Below are 12,600 nucleotides of genomic sequence, written 5' to 3'. Positions count from 1 at the left end.
TAAAATATAGCCTACAGCGCCTGATATTCATTGTCGGTCTCCCATTCAAGTATTAACCAGAGCTGACGTTGCTTAGCTTTCAAGATCAGATGGAATATGGTATCTTTAGGGTATTTAGCCAGTGTTTTGAATAGCTTCTTTAAAGTACAAACTAAATTCCAGCTTCAAGACTCCAGTGGCATCAGAGCCACTTGCCTTCATAGCATGTGTAGAATCACACTGTACAATTTAAAAGATCATATAAATGTTTTGCTGCCCAAGTAGAATCGGTGCAGTGTATTTGACTAGGAGCATATGACTTTTTGCAATAGAACGAACAAACTAGGTTATACGGGCATTGGCTGACTTCTGCCATTTTTGTTCTAAATTTGAAATGTAGCAATGTGTTTAAATAATATTAAAATAGCTCAAAATAATTAAATGAAAAGTCATGTTTACACAATGCCTTTTTACTGGGAAAATTAAGTGATGTGACACATTAATTATATATTGTGAAATAGTCTAAGACAACATAATGTGTATTGCAATCAGGGTAGTCCTGGTAAGCTAAAGTCTGCAACCAAATACTTCAGATTCATAATAGACCCTGCATTTTTTTAAATCCAGCCTTTTTCTAATCCTTTAAATCACAGATGAAATAGTCTCTGATCGTGTAGAGCCATAATACTGAAGTATTTTTGCACGAAAAGTATTATCTCAAGTCTAATAAACTCATACTGACAATTTATGCAAAAGGCTGTATCAGACATTATTAAGATTCATTCTTATGAAATAGTTCCTTTTTCACAGCTGTAAACATATGCGTTTGATCACCCAAAAAGAAAATTGTTTACTCCCCACTGCTCAAGATCATTTTTTTCAAACAATTCAATTTTAATTTTATTCTTCAGAATTTCTATATTATAATTGAATATAATATAATATTCACGATTGAATATAATTTAGCACAGCTTCTGTCTAGAGATCATTTAATAGAATTATTTTGCTAAATAATTCTTGTGAGTAAATAATTCCAATTGTTTTCTTATCCAATGGTACATCAATAACCTTTATCCACAGTGATTGAAAAGTAATTATGGTACAAGATGAAATCCAAAGAAACTACACATAACTGCAAGCAAATTACCTCTGAAGTTATTTGTCTGCAGCAATTGTCACAGTCAATAGGAAACAAGCTACTTTTTAAGCTGATCAGTTCTTCCATCTTTGGTGGCAGAAAATGCTTTAGTACAAATATCTGCATTCTCTTCTCATATTACTAAACAATCTATGTGAATTATAGGAAGATACATTAAGATGGATTTTGACGTGTGTTTTACTATTTCCAAGCTACATTCAGTTGCTAATGTCCATCTAGAGTAGACCTGTCAAGGCAGTTGCAGGATAATAAATCAAAACTTATGTAAGTACCATTGATTTCAATGGATTTCTGCTAGCTGGGGCTAACAATTGGATTTTACTCACTGAGCCATGATTTTCTTTGTATCTGAGAATAACTTTGACATTTTATGTCAAAAACAGTGATATGCCATCCTCCCTATAACCTAGTCCCCATCTCTGGTATAGCAAAATAATAAACATTATAGTGTGTAAAACCTTTGTGGGATGTACAAGAAGCTGGTTTAAATTGGTTCATTCAGTCAAATCCAATTGACACTAACAATGGGATATGGACCCATGCCAGCCCCATAGCCATTTCTATAAAAAGAATTCCTCTTGAAGCGAGAGAGATCCTCTTTCCTAACATTATACTCGTACACACAGACACACACACACATGTGTATTTACATGCGTAGGTGGGTGCGTACGCATGTATGTGCATCCTTATCATAAAACAAATCCCAAATAAGCAACAAGCAAACTTTGAATGAAGCCTCACCTTACTTTTTATACCAGAGTTCAGAAGTAACATGGTACAAGTAACAATGTTACCAGTAATGCATTACACTCATCCCTCCATATCCATGGAGTCTATATCCACGCATTGAAGCATCCATGCACTCAAGCATTCTGAAAATATTGAGAAAATATAAAAATTCTGAAAAGTAAACCTTGATTTTGCCGTTTTATATAAGGGGCACTATTTTATTATCCATTGCATTTAATGGGGCTTGAATATCCATGGATTTTGGTATCCACGGGGAGCTTTGGAATCAAACCCCATCCAGTACCAAGGGATCACTGGACTTTACTGTGATAATGAGGGCATGTCATCCTTTTTAAATATTTTAACATTAATCTATTAAGATTTTCTGTCAGAGTGGTGATTACTCATTCAAAAATGATATTTTTAGGGGCATTTGGAAACTTTTTCCATTTTTAACTTTAAACAATAATTGTAAAAATGCTGCCATGTTAATTATGGAGTTTATCAGACAAGGGAAATTGGAAGTATAATCCAATGGCAATCCGAATGCAATCATGGGGTTTAACATTACTGCATGATAGAGTACCACACGCAATTTCGGACAATGGGAACTCAGTCTGAACGCAATCATGGGATTTCATGTTATTGTATGAGAGGTGATCACACATAATTTTGGGCAATGGCAAGCTATTTTCGGGCAATGGGAAGTCAATTCGAATGCAATTCAAATTCACATAAATTTGCTGAACTAGCGAATTCACATGAATGCGGTCTGGCCCCACTTTCTTTCCTTCGAAATTAAGAGAAATTCCTCCTGTGTGATAAACTCCTCTGTGTTGACCCCAAGATTCCTACAAGGGTAAATATTGTTAATATATATAGTTGAGATCCTGCATTACCCAGCACAGTGCAAGAGCTCTACTGGCAGAACTTCATTGTTGCCCCCTGCTCCCCATCCCCAAATCGAGTCCTAGGGGCTTTGGTTGTTATGGAGGATGGGATAGAATATGAATTAACATAGGCATTAGGTGGACATATGTTTGCATATGTCACAAATGGAATGCCAGCCCGTAATTGTTAAAATAACATCTAATGCTAATGCATCAGCCATTTTCACAAATTTTTCCAACACACACCCATGTTGCACTTTATTTTTCTATTTCCTGAAAGGAAATTGACATGACCCATGTTTCACATTGGTTGTGTCACTGTTATGCCTAGTTTATGTCTTTAAAATAGTTATATACAAGTGGGGTTTGCAACAAAATGTGGTAACGTATTGCTGGTTGCTGTGACTTGCAGGTGGGGGGAGGCTGACAAACAAATGCTGGTATTAAAAATAAGAATAATGGCATTTATTCCTGATGTATGTATGCAAATGTCTGTTTTCCCAATATTTTGGGCATGTTTGACAGAGGGTGTAGTTGACAAGCAACTCGTGAGGCTTCTGCACACAACTGAATGTTGTTCTTGGCTGGGGAAGTGGTCTCAGGGAAAATCTAATTTAATTGTTCTTTGTTGCAGCCTGAGAAGTATGCTAGATTTGAGCTAGGAATCCCAAATTATGTCAGTCTCATCCACATGACTTCACTGTAAATTAGTAGAACCACTGGATTGGATTCAGAAATTTATTCCATCATCAGGAGCATCTTCAAACACTGTTCTATCCCCACTGATGGAAAAGGGAAATGATCCCCACCAATTTCCATTCTCTCCCAGCATTCTCCAGTGCTTCTCTTTTTATGGAATGAACCCAACCCTTTGCCAGCCATGAAAAAGTGTTAATTTTGTAGGTTGTTTTCTGATCCATCTTTGTCCCTCTCCTTAGTGTATGATTGCTTCAGAATTTATATATCTATATAAGAAATACATGTATATATCAGCCTATATTGAACTGAAAATATGTGTTTCTCCAGGTTGGTTCACTCTTTTTGACCTGGGCTCTGTCCTAGGCCCAGTTCTATTCAACATCTTTATCAGTGACATGGATGACAGAATTGGGGGCATATTTATCAAATTTGCAGATGACACCAAATTAGGAGGAGTAGCTAATACTCCAGAGGACAGGAAAAAAATTCAAAATGATCTGAATAGACGAGAAAGTTGGGCCAAAACTAACAAAATGAAATTAATCACGGAGAAATGTAAGGCATTGCACTTAGGGTGGAAAAAATAAAATGCACAGATATAGGATGGGGGACACCTGGCTGAATGAAACAACGTATGAAAGGGATCTAGGAGTCCAAGTAGACCACAAGTTGAACATGAGTCAACAGTGCGATACAGCAGCTAAAAAGGCCAATGCAATTTTAGGCTGCATCAATAAAAGTATAGTGTCTAGATCAAGGGAAGTAATAGTGTCACTCTATTCTGCTCTGGTCAGGCCCCACCTGGAATATTGTGTCCACTTCTGGGCACCACAATTCAAAAAGGACATTGAGAAACTGGAGCATGTCCAAAGGAGGGCTGTTGACAGTGGAACACTCCCTCGGAGTGTAGTGGAGTCTCCTTCCCTGGAGGTCCTTAAACAGAGGCTGGATGGCCATCTGTCGAATAGGCTGTGATTGAGAGTTCTACAGCACTCTAACACTAAAATAGGAGAACCATTTCTGTTGCTTGGCCAGCTGAAGAGTGGCTGGTACATGTGAGACAGGCCTACATAAAGTTGACCTCAAGTCTCACAAGGGGATCATCTCTTGCAAGAATTTCTGTTCCCATTATATTTTGGATACAAGTTACAATGCAATACAGTCTGTATAGAAATCTTCGATTTCTGTTTGCTTGCTTGCTTGAGATGGTAATATCTCTCCACCTCTGTCATTTTACTTGTTTTTCTCAGATAAGGACACAGGCTAAAAAAGTAAAAGACAACAGTGGAGGAAACACAAAATGTTACAGTCCATCATGCACTCCTACCCCCTTTCCCCCTTTCGACGTTTGAGTGGTATTCCGAGGCCATTTTGAAGCTTCCCGCACTGCCTCAGTCATACCTTGACCAACAGATTCCATTTTCCTTTCCCGATGTTGATGCACTGTTTTGACCCTCGTTGGGCTGCATCTGCATCTGCATGTCATACTGTGCCTCACTGGTAGGAGAGGGCTGGATGCATCAGCATCCCACCTGCCATCACCACAGAACTGCTTGGGTTGGTGTGGCTGCCTGGCCTTTAAGGAGGGTTTTACAGTCATGGCAGTGTTGCTGCTACCATAAATATTGAATAGCAACATTTATAAGGTTCTGATTTTGTTGCATGCTTTCCTGTGATTCTTGGTTATAGCGTGGGATATAGATGGTTAAATAAAATAAGGGCTGGGATCCTGTTCAGTCTTCATGAACTCATAAGCCAGATTTATGTCATCATACATTTTTGAAATCATGCTTACCAATGCAGTGACCAAGAGTGCCCTCCTAAAACCAGACAGCAGCACCAGCATAGGGATTTCTAAGGTGCTAGGGAGCAAGGTGATGAATGGAGAAGCCTCAGCTCACTCCCTGTAGCAACACACCTTCCCACAAACAATTGTGACAATATTCTGCAGGAGTACCTGTGGCTGCCTGTTGGAAAGCAACTCATTGCAAGGAGAGGGGTGGACACTATTTTGCTCACTGCCCTGTGCCTTAGCACCTTAGTAATCCATATGTTGGTGACATCCTCTGCCTTCTAAGGTGGGTTTGAGGGGTTGCATTGGTCCTTTTCCTGATGCAGGATCTTGGCCACAGATTTTTTTAACAGTGCCCATTATCCTCCATCAGGAAAATGGGGCTTTATGTTACATCGCAGTGGAAGTGTACCCCATGTCCCCTCTCACCACCTTTAAAACTCACCATTTCTTGCTCCTCCCCCTAAAAAATGGCCATGTAATTCCCAGTAGAAAATGGAGGCTAACCAAACTTTTCCAGAAACATGAAAACTACAGCATCTGACTATGTCCCTATAACCATATATACAATGGCAAAGTCATCCTCAGGATCCTCTGAAAGACCTAAAGAAAACCCCAGAGTTTGCCTTCATTGTTATGTTTCTGGCTGTATGGATATTGCCAGACACCCCCATCTTCACCAGCCATTATGTATCTGTGTCAGGGGGGCAGGCAGAGTCAGGAGGACTTTGAGGAGTGTGGGTGACAGTGTGAGATAGGTAGGGAATATCTCTTTCCACAATGACCACAAAAAAGACATATGCCTGCACTATTGCTGGATATGTCACTAACAGGATGTTTGTCTGTATTTATCATATGGCTTAGCATTTATTTTTGAGGCTAGTTAATCATTCCTAATCAATCACTATTTATATCACAAAGTACCACACAGCCACAACTCACCTTAAAATTAGAAAGGAATTAAAGATAGTTTGGGATTGGTCAAGACTGAAGATTGGTATAAGTGAGTTGGTAAAAGCTGGGTCAAGACAAGTTTGAGGTAATGAAAACATAACACATACTATGATGGCTTAGGGTAGAAAAAAATCATCTGTTTGGTGGGGTATAGACTCATTTGTCTTGTAAACCTCTGGTTCTTCTGGATCTGTGACTGCTTTTAGATGCCCCAATACAACAGTAGCCAGAGGCAGTTTTCCAAAGTCCACTGTAGCCTGTTCTTGCAGTTTTAGTCCACCTAGGAATGTTGATTCATCATTTCCAAACATGTACTGCTGTAATACAGTTTTACCTTTTCTGTAAGGAGAAGGTTTGGGTCCACTGGCTTCCTTTAGTAGGTTGGACTGGGTTTAAAAGCACTGGTTCCAACATGCTGGGGTTTTAAAAACTTGTACTACTTATTTATCTTTTAGGCTGTCTTTTCTTTTCCATTTTGCTGTAATCTCTGATATGTTAATGAGAGTGCTTTCAATGTTGAATAATAGTCAATAATGACATGAAAAAGCATCCTGGGTGGTTGTATCCAGATATTCTGTGTGTCTTGAAGCATATTAACTAAAAGAAAACCCATGTAATGTTAAAAAGAGGCCCTGGGGAAATTACTTTTTAAAAATAATTTGTTTCTGTTACCTGTTACAGTGTTTGAAAAGTAACACATTGCTGTAGATCATTATAGTTTTGAAAAACTTGTTATTTTACTTTTTGCAATATTTCTATTTTTCTATTAATTTTCTGTCACTTTTTGATGAGAAAGATTTAGGATAAGAGAATTCCATGAAACTTGAAAACTTTTATTAAAATGTCTCTATAATAATCTTAAATGGTAACTTCTGGGTGACTAGAAATGATTACTACTTGGCCCAATAGAATGGCTCCATTCTTAACTGATTGCATTCCACTCTTGTGACCACTCAAAACTAACTAGTTACAAGTAACTGTATTGCTACCAAGCTCTGGCAAAGATTAGTAAATTGGCTGTTAATTGCATATTTAAGATTGCCTTTGGTTTTTAAAATATTTCTGAAAATTCTTTATATTTCTGCTATTATTGTTTTCATAGAAAGTTTTATGGCATTTCATTGGCATTTGCAATTTTTAAAAAATGTAATGCACAGTGCATAAATGTTTTCAAGTTATCAGCGATTCAAAGTGTTGAGTCTGATTGTTTCCTGTTCACTTATGATTTCAGGAGCACAGACGTCATGAGCACTGTCTCAGGTACACGAAGTTCAACCATCACTTTTACTGTCCGGCCTGGGACTAGCCAGCCAATCTCTCTGCAGAGCAGATCCCCAGACTATGACAGTAGGACATCAGGAGTAAGACATGCTCCAAGCCCAGTGGCTTCACCCACAGAGATAAGTAAAGACATCATGCCAGCTCCTCTGACTGCTGCTGCTGCTCCAGTTGCATCTCCTTCTCCAACTCTTTCTGATGTTTTTAGCCTACCCAGCCAGCCTCCTTCTGGGGACCTCTTTGCTTTGAACACAGGGCGCAGCAGGTCTCCTTCTCCCTCCATATTGCAACAGCCAATCTCAAATAAGCCTTTTACAACTAAGCCTGTCCACCTGTGGACTAAACCAGATGTGGCAGATTGGTTGGAAAGTTTAAACTTAGGTGAACATAAAGAGACCTTTATGGATAATGAAATAGATGGCACTCACTTACCAAACCTTCAGAAGGAAGACTTGATAGACCTTGGAGTGACTAGAGTTGGTCACCGAATGAACATAGAAAGAGCCTTGAAACTGCTGTTGGACAGATAAGAATGGCTGCTCTTGCCTCACAAACCTTTGTTATAAATAGAGATAGGCTGGTACTGAAACACCCCAAATGCCTTGGCTCCCCAAGCGTACCATCAATTTAAAGCATCAGTCAGTCCCTGTAGTTTCGGATTTGCAGCAATGCATATTGTAAGTTTAGCACCCAGGAGCAACCTCAGGTAAATTCACATAAATGGGACCATATGTATCAAAAAGGGAGGGGGACAGTGGGAGAAGGAATAAGGAAAGTAAAAAATTGCTAACTTTTTTAAAAAAAAAACATTCTGCTCATACTGATTTTTTTTCTAAAAATCTCCCCCTTCCCCTCATTTTTGTTTAACTGCTGGGGGTTCACACATACTCACAATATTAATCTTTTTGTATTTGTGAAATGGTTTTCAGCCCTTTGGCATGCCCTTTTGCTTGAACACCAGTGTTAGTTTCTTTTCAGTTTGAAACTCACAGGTGTGTCTCCTTGCACAATGAAGTCTTATGCCCAGCACTATTTTGTAATCTCTGCTTCCCCCACCACTGCACTTGACCATTACACTAGTGCCCATGCACCTGTAAGTTAACTTCTCAGTGGATTTTCCCATTCTGATTTCCAGTCCTGCCAATTGGTGTTTCATTCTAAACATCAGATTTTCATGCTGTACTTACTGCATTGAATTAAACGTTAAGTTCATAGAGTCATTAAGCCAGAGATTTCAAACATTCTTTTGTGACATCTTTTGGATCAGATGATGATGTTTCTTGGTTTCTCAGTAATGAAAGTAGTTCTTGTCTTCCAGTATATCTTTGTTGCTTGAATTTTTAAGTCTTTATTTTTCCATTTATGTTTAGTGTGTCTCAAAGTTGCCAGAAAACTTTCATGCATGCTTCCTTTTCTTATATAATGCAGTAGAACCTGTGGAAGCTAAGAGATCTTTCCTAGCTATCTTAAACAGGAAATCAACATTTTTGAAGATTGGAATGAAAAGCATTTGTTCTCAGATAATTCAATTCAGATGTATTCAACTCTTTATATTTAATTTACATAGCAGATTAGTATTTTAATGTGACATTTACTGTCACATTTTCAAAGTAGTAAACAACATCAAATCTGTTTTCTTCCACCTTTCTATCTTTTAATTGCTCTGAAAATATGGAACCAGAGATGTGTGGCAGGAAACAGCTTTTACAGGTTTCTAGTATAAAAGAGGTGAACATTTGTTACAATGGCTGCAATTCAGAGATCCTCAAACAGGAATGGGATACTGGCCCACTGCTACACTCTAGGCCTTTCCTCCTGTATGTCAACCCAAAGAAAAGGACTTGACCAGCATGTGGTCAAGGCAGGGACAGGTAATATGATTTGGTGTCCCTAACTTAAACAGGTAATCGAAGTTGTTGATTTTTTGCTTTCCCTTCTCCCCATCCTGCACAGTTAGTTCCACTACTTAAAGAGGATTTCATATAGAGAAGCGCGTTTTTATGTATAGATTCTTCTTTTTGGATCAAAGTGATCACACATGGCATGAGGCTCAATTATAGCTGTGATTTAAAAATCCATAAAAACAAATCGTATGTGGATGCACAAACTCTTACACAAGCTATGGAAAAAATAAACTGTGTGCAGAAGGGGCTTCTCCAGCTTGAAGAGGATCTTTGGATGCAGCCTTATCACCCTCACCTACATGAGAAAACTCAACATTGCTGAAGCCACCCAGCAAAAGCCTGTTTTCACATGCAGATGTGTATTGTTAGGTCTTTGCTTGGGTCTCTTGTTGTTTAAAAGTTATTTCCTGTGGTCTTAAAGAAACAAAATTAAAATGTAAACATTGTGTATGTTCTCGGAAGTAGTTTTATGCAAATGATGGGTCTCTGTTACAGATGCCAGGGGCACCTTTTGTGATAGCTGGAATCAAGACTCTAGTAACTGGAATCAGTTTTAAAAAGTCAAAAATTTATAAAATCTTAAGAATCCAGCAGTTCAGTTCTTCATTACCACATGAACTAGAGCAACATTTCAAGAGAACATTCTCTTTTTCAGAAGATGTGTTTAAACAAAAACAAGTTAACAGGAGATTTTACCCAAAGTGGATTGGTTGGTTATGGAGATCAGAATGCATAATTAGAATGGCAAACTTTTGTGGTAATACCTGTAATTTGGTAATGTTTATGAAGATTAACAGTATCAACTTTCTCTCTTCCCCACCATGAGCAATGTGCATTAGAAATTTTGCGGTTCTTAGCTTCATGAAGATTTTAGCCTGCACTAAATGACATGTGATTGGTTGCTCAATTATTAAACCACTTAATTTTCAAAAGGCCTCATATTTTTGAAGGCATCTACATTCCTCCTATCTACATTACTTTCCATGTTCCAGCCTATCTCTAATTATAATTTTATTTTTTCACAACCAAGTGTCTAATTAGGTCTGCAACAGCCCTAGAATTAATACATAAAGTTTAGCAATTTCAATATCTTTCTTTACTGCAAGTTTAAATAGCTGTACAGATAGTTTATAAGCACAATATTTTAAGAATATAAGTGGCTGGTCTACTGGGCAGCCTTTGTGCCACTTCAATGCTAGAAATTTAAAAAAATAAATAAAACTTTTGTGGTTTACTACTATTTCTGTGGAATAATTATTAAGTCTTGACCTTTTTAAATCAACCTCATTTGGATGCATCTGAACCAGCAGAGCTGTGTTATATTTTCTATCTTTGCTAGAACCTCTTCAGAAGATGCGTGTTTCTTCAAACATAGTTACAATTAACAATGCAGTGGTTAATTATGAAAAGCTAATATTCATCTCTCTTGTTCTCTCTTTTCCTTCCACGCAATCCCTGCAAAAACTGGTCTTTTGACTTAACAGCTGTTGTCCTACCCTTCACAGGTTTCTATTTGCATTTGAAAGTTCCAAGTAACCTTGTAATTAAAATCTAGTTTAAATGTAAAAGGACTGAAATTTCCATAATTACATGGATTTTTATGGAAAAGATGACATTCACATTTTCAGTGGCTACAAAAGGCCATCAAATCATGGGGAGGGGGAGTGTAAAAATGAAAAGATAATTCAGCCATCATTGTCTTCCATTTGGTGATATTACAGAATTCAGTAAATAAACCACGAACGCCATGATACTTTTTGTTTCTTTGAATGCAGTTGGTGTTACCTCTATAATATGTGCCGGGAAATACAGTAGGACTAATGATAGGACAAGAAAATAGGAAAGAAATACTTTTAAGCTGCTGTTAATCATAACCTTTTACTGTTCAATATTTGATGATGATGTACACAAAGTTACAGGTGATGGTAATCTCTTCTTTAAAAGGGATCTCTTGCATATGTTATCTTTTTTCAGGCACTTAAAAAGTAGGTACAGTATACTTAGTAGAAAAGAGATTTAAACATCAAAGAGCTAATGAAATAGTTTATTTTTACATTGTGTCTTATGATCTAAAGAGTAATAGAGCCTGCAAGAAACAATAACAATAAAATACACCATTGCCAAGATGAAGTAGTCTTTAGCACTGTTTGATGGTTTTATCACAGAAAGCAATAGTAACAGATACAGTGTTCCCGCCTGACATTTTTATCTATTTTAAAAATGCTGGGAGTGAGATTGACCCTTTTAATGTCCTGCTACTATGATGGTGCAAAACAAGGTGTTCAAGATTATATTGTTAATGATATTCCAGGTTTTAGGAACAACTTTTGTTTATATACTGTAATTTAAATAAACTGCATTTTCATGCCTAGTTTCTGTAATATTTGTGTATACAATACCAAAATCACACAAGATGTAAATTGTGTATAACTGCACAGACTCCTTTCCCTGGGTGTCTAGGAACATTTAAGTTTTAATTCATATATTCTAAAATGACTATATGTGACTGTTGATTTACAGAATTTACATATCACAAAAGCTAACTATTTGTGGTACTTAAGTTTAAAAAGTGATTTTTCTGAGTTCCTTTACAAATAAGCATTACCCAGTTGATCTGGCAATGACTCTACGTATGAGCCTCTAATACTGATAATTTTCCCATTGCATTTTCTTTTCTTTTCTAGATAGTAATGTTTTTCGCTATGGTTTGTGTAACAACCTGTGTTCATGTTATCTATGTTGCTGTATTTTTTGTGCTTTAATTCCTCTTATTTCAGATGGATTAAAACAAAATCAAGCTCCTGTAACTTGCACTTTCCCTACTCCTTACTACTCTTGTATGGCAACCAAAATTACTGTAAAAAATAAATATAATATTGCACTAAGGTTGTAGTTCTGATTGCAAATATACACAGTATGAATGGTGTGTTTTTCAAAAGAGTTGGCAGTTCTGCTGTTCTATATTAATGAAAACATTTTAAGGTATCTGAATATTGATTCAGAGTTAAATCATACTGATTTATCATACTGATAAATCATTAATAGATCTCAAATAAGAAATTATGTTGTAGCATGAAAGAAACATCTATTTATGTTGTGATTAACTGATATTTTGCTTTATTAAGTGGTTTTTAAAAAATGAGTTTGTGCATCTTATTTGGCACCACAGTCAGTAAGTTATTAATTTGGTGAACTACTGCTAAGATGATGTATGAG

General features: G+C 37.1%; 1 protein-coding gene across 5 annotated transcripts in view; it reads left to right on the top strand.

Moving 5' to 3' along the window:
• SHANK2 (SH3 and multiple ankyrin repeat domains 2) overlaps nucleotides 1-12,269 on the top strand; it is a 489,211-nt gene extending 476,942 nt beyond the window's left edge. For all 5 annotated transcript variants that reach the window (XM_042469292.1, XM_042469286.1, XM_042469278.1 and 2 more), the window contains one exon: nucleotides 7,434-12,269. In XM_042469292.1, the coding sequence (XP_042325226.1) occupies nucleotides 7,434-8,010 (577 nt within the window). In that variant the 3' untranslated portion in view covers nucleotides 8,011-12,269. The remainder of the gene's footprint in view (nucleotides 1-7,433) is intronic.
• Nucleotides 12,270-12,600: the final 331 nt, after the last annotated feature.

The sequence above is a fragment of the Sceloporus undulatus genome, chromosome 1 (assembly GCF_019175285.1).
Source record: "Sceloporus undulatus isolate JIND9_A2432 ecotype Alabama chromosome 1, SceUnd_v1.1, whole genome shotgun sequence".
In the NCBI taxonomy this organism is placed as follows: domain Eukaryota; kingdom Metazoa; phylum Chordata; class Lepidosauria; order Squamata; family Phrynosomatidae; genus Sceloporus; species Sceloporus undulatus.
The sequence above is the reverse complement of the archived record's forward strand: the minus strand, read 5'-3'. Positions and strand labels throughout refer to the sequence as shown.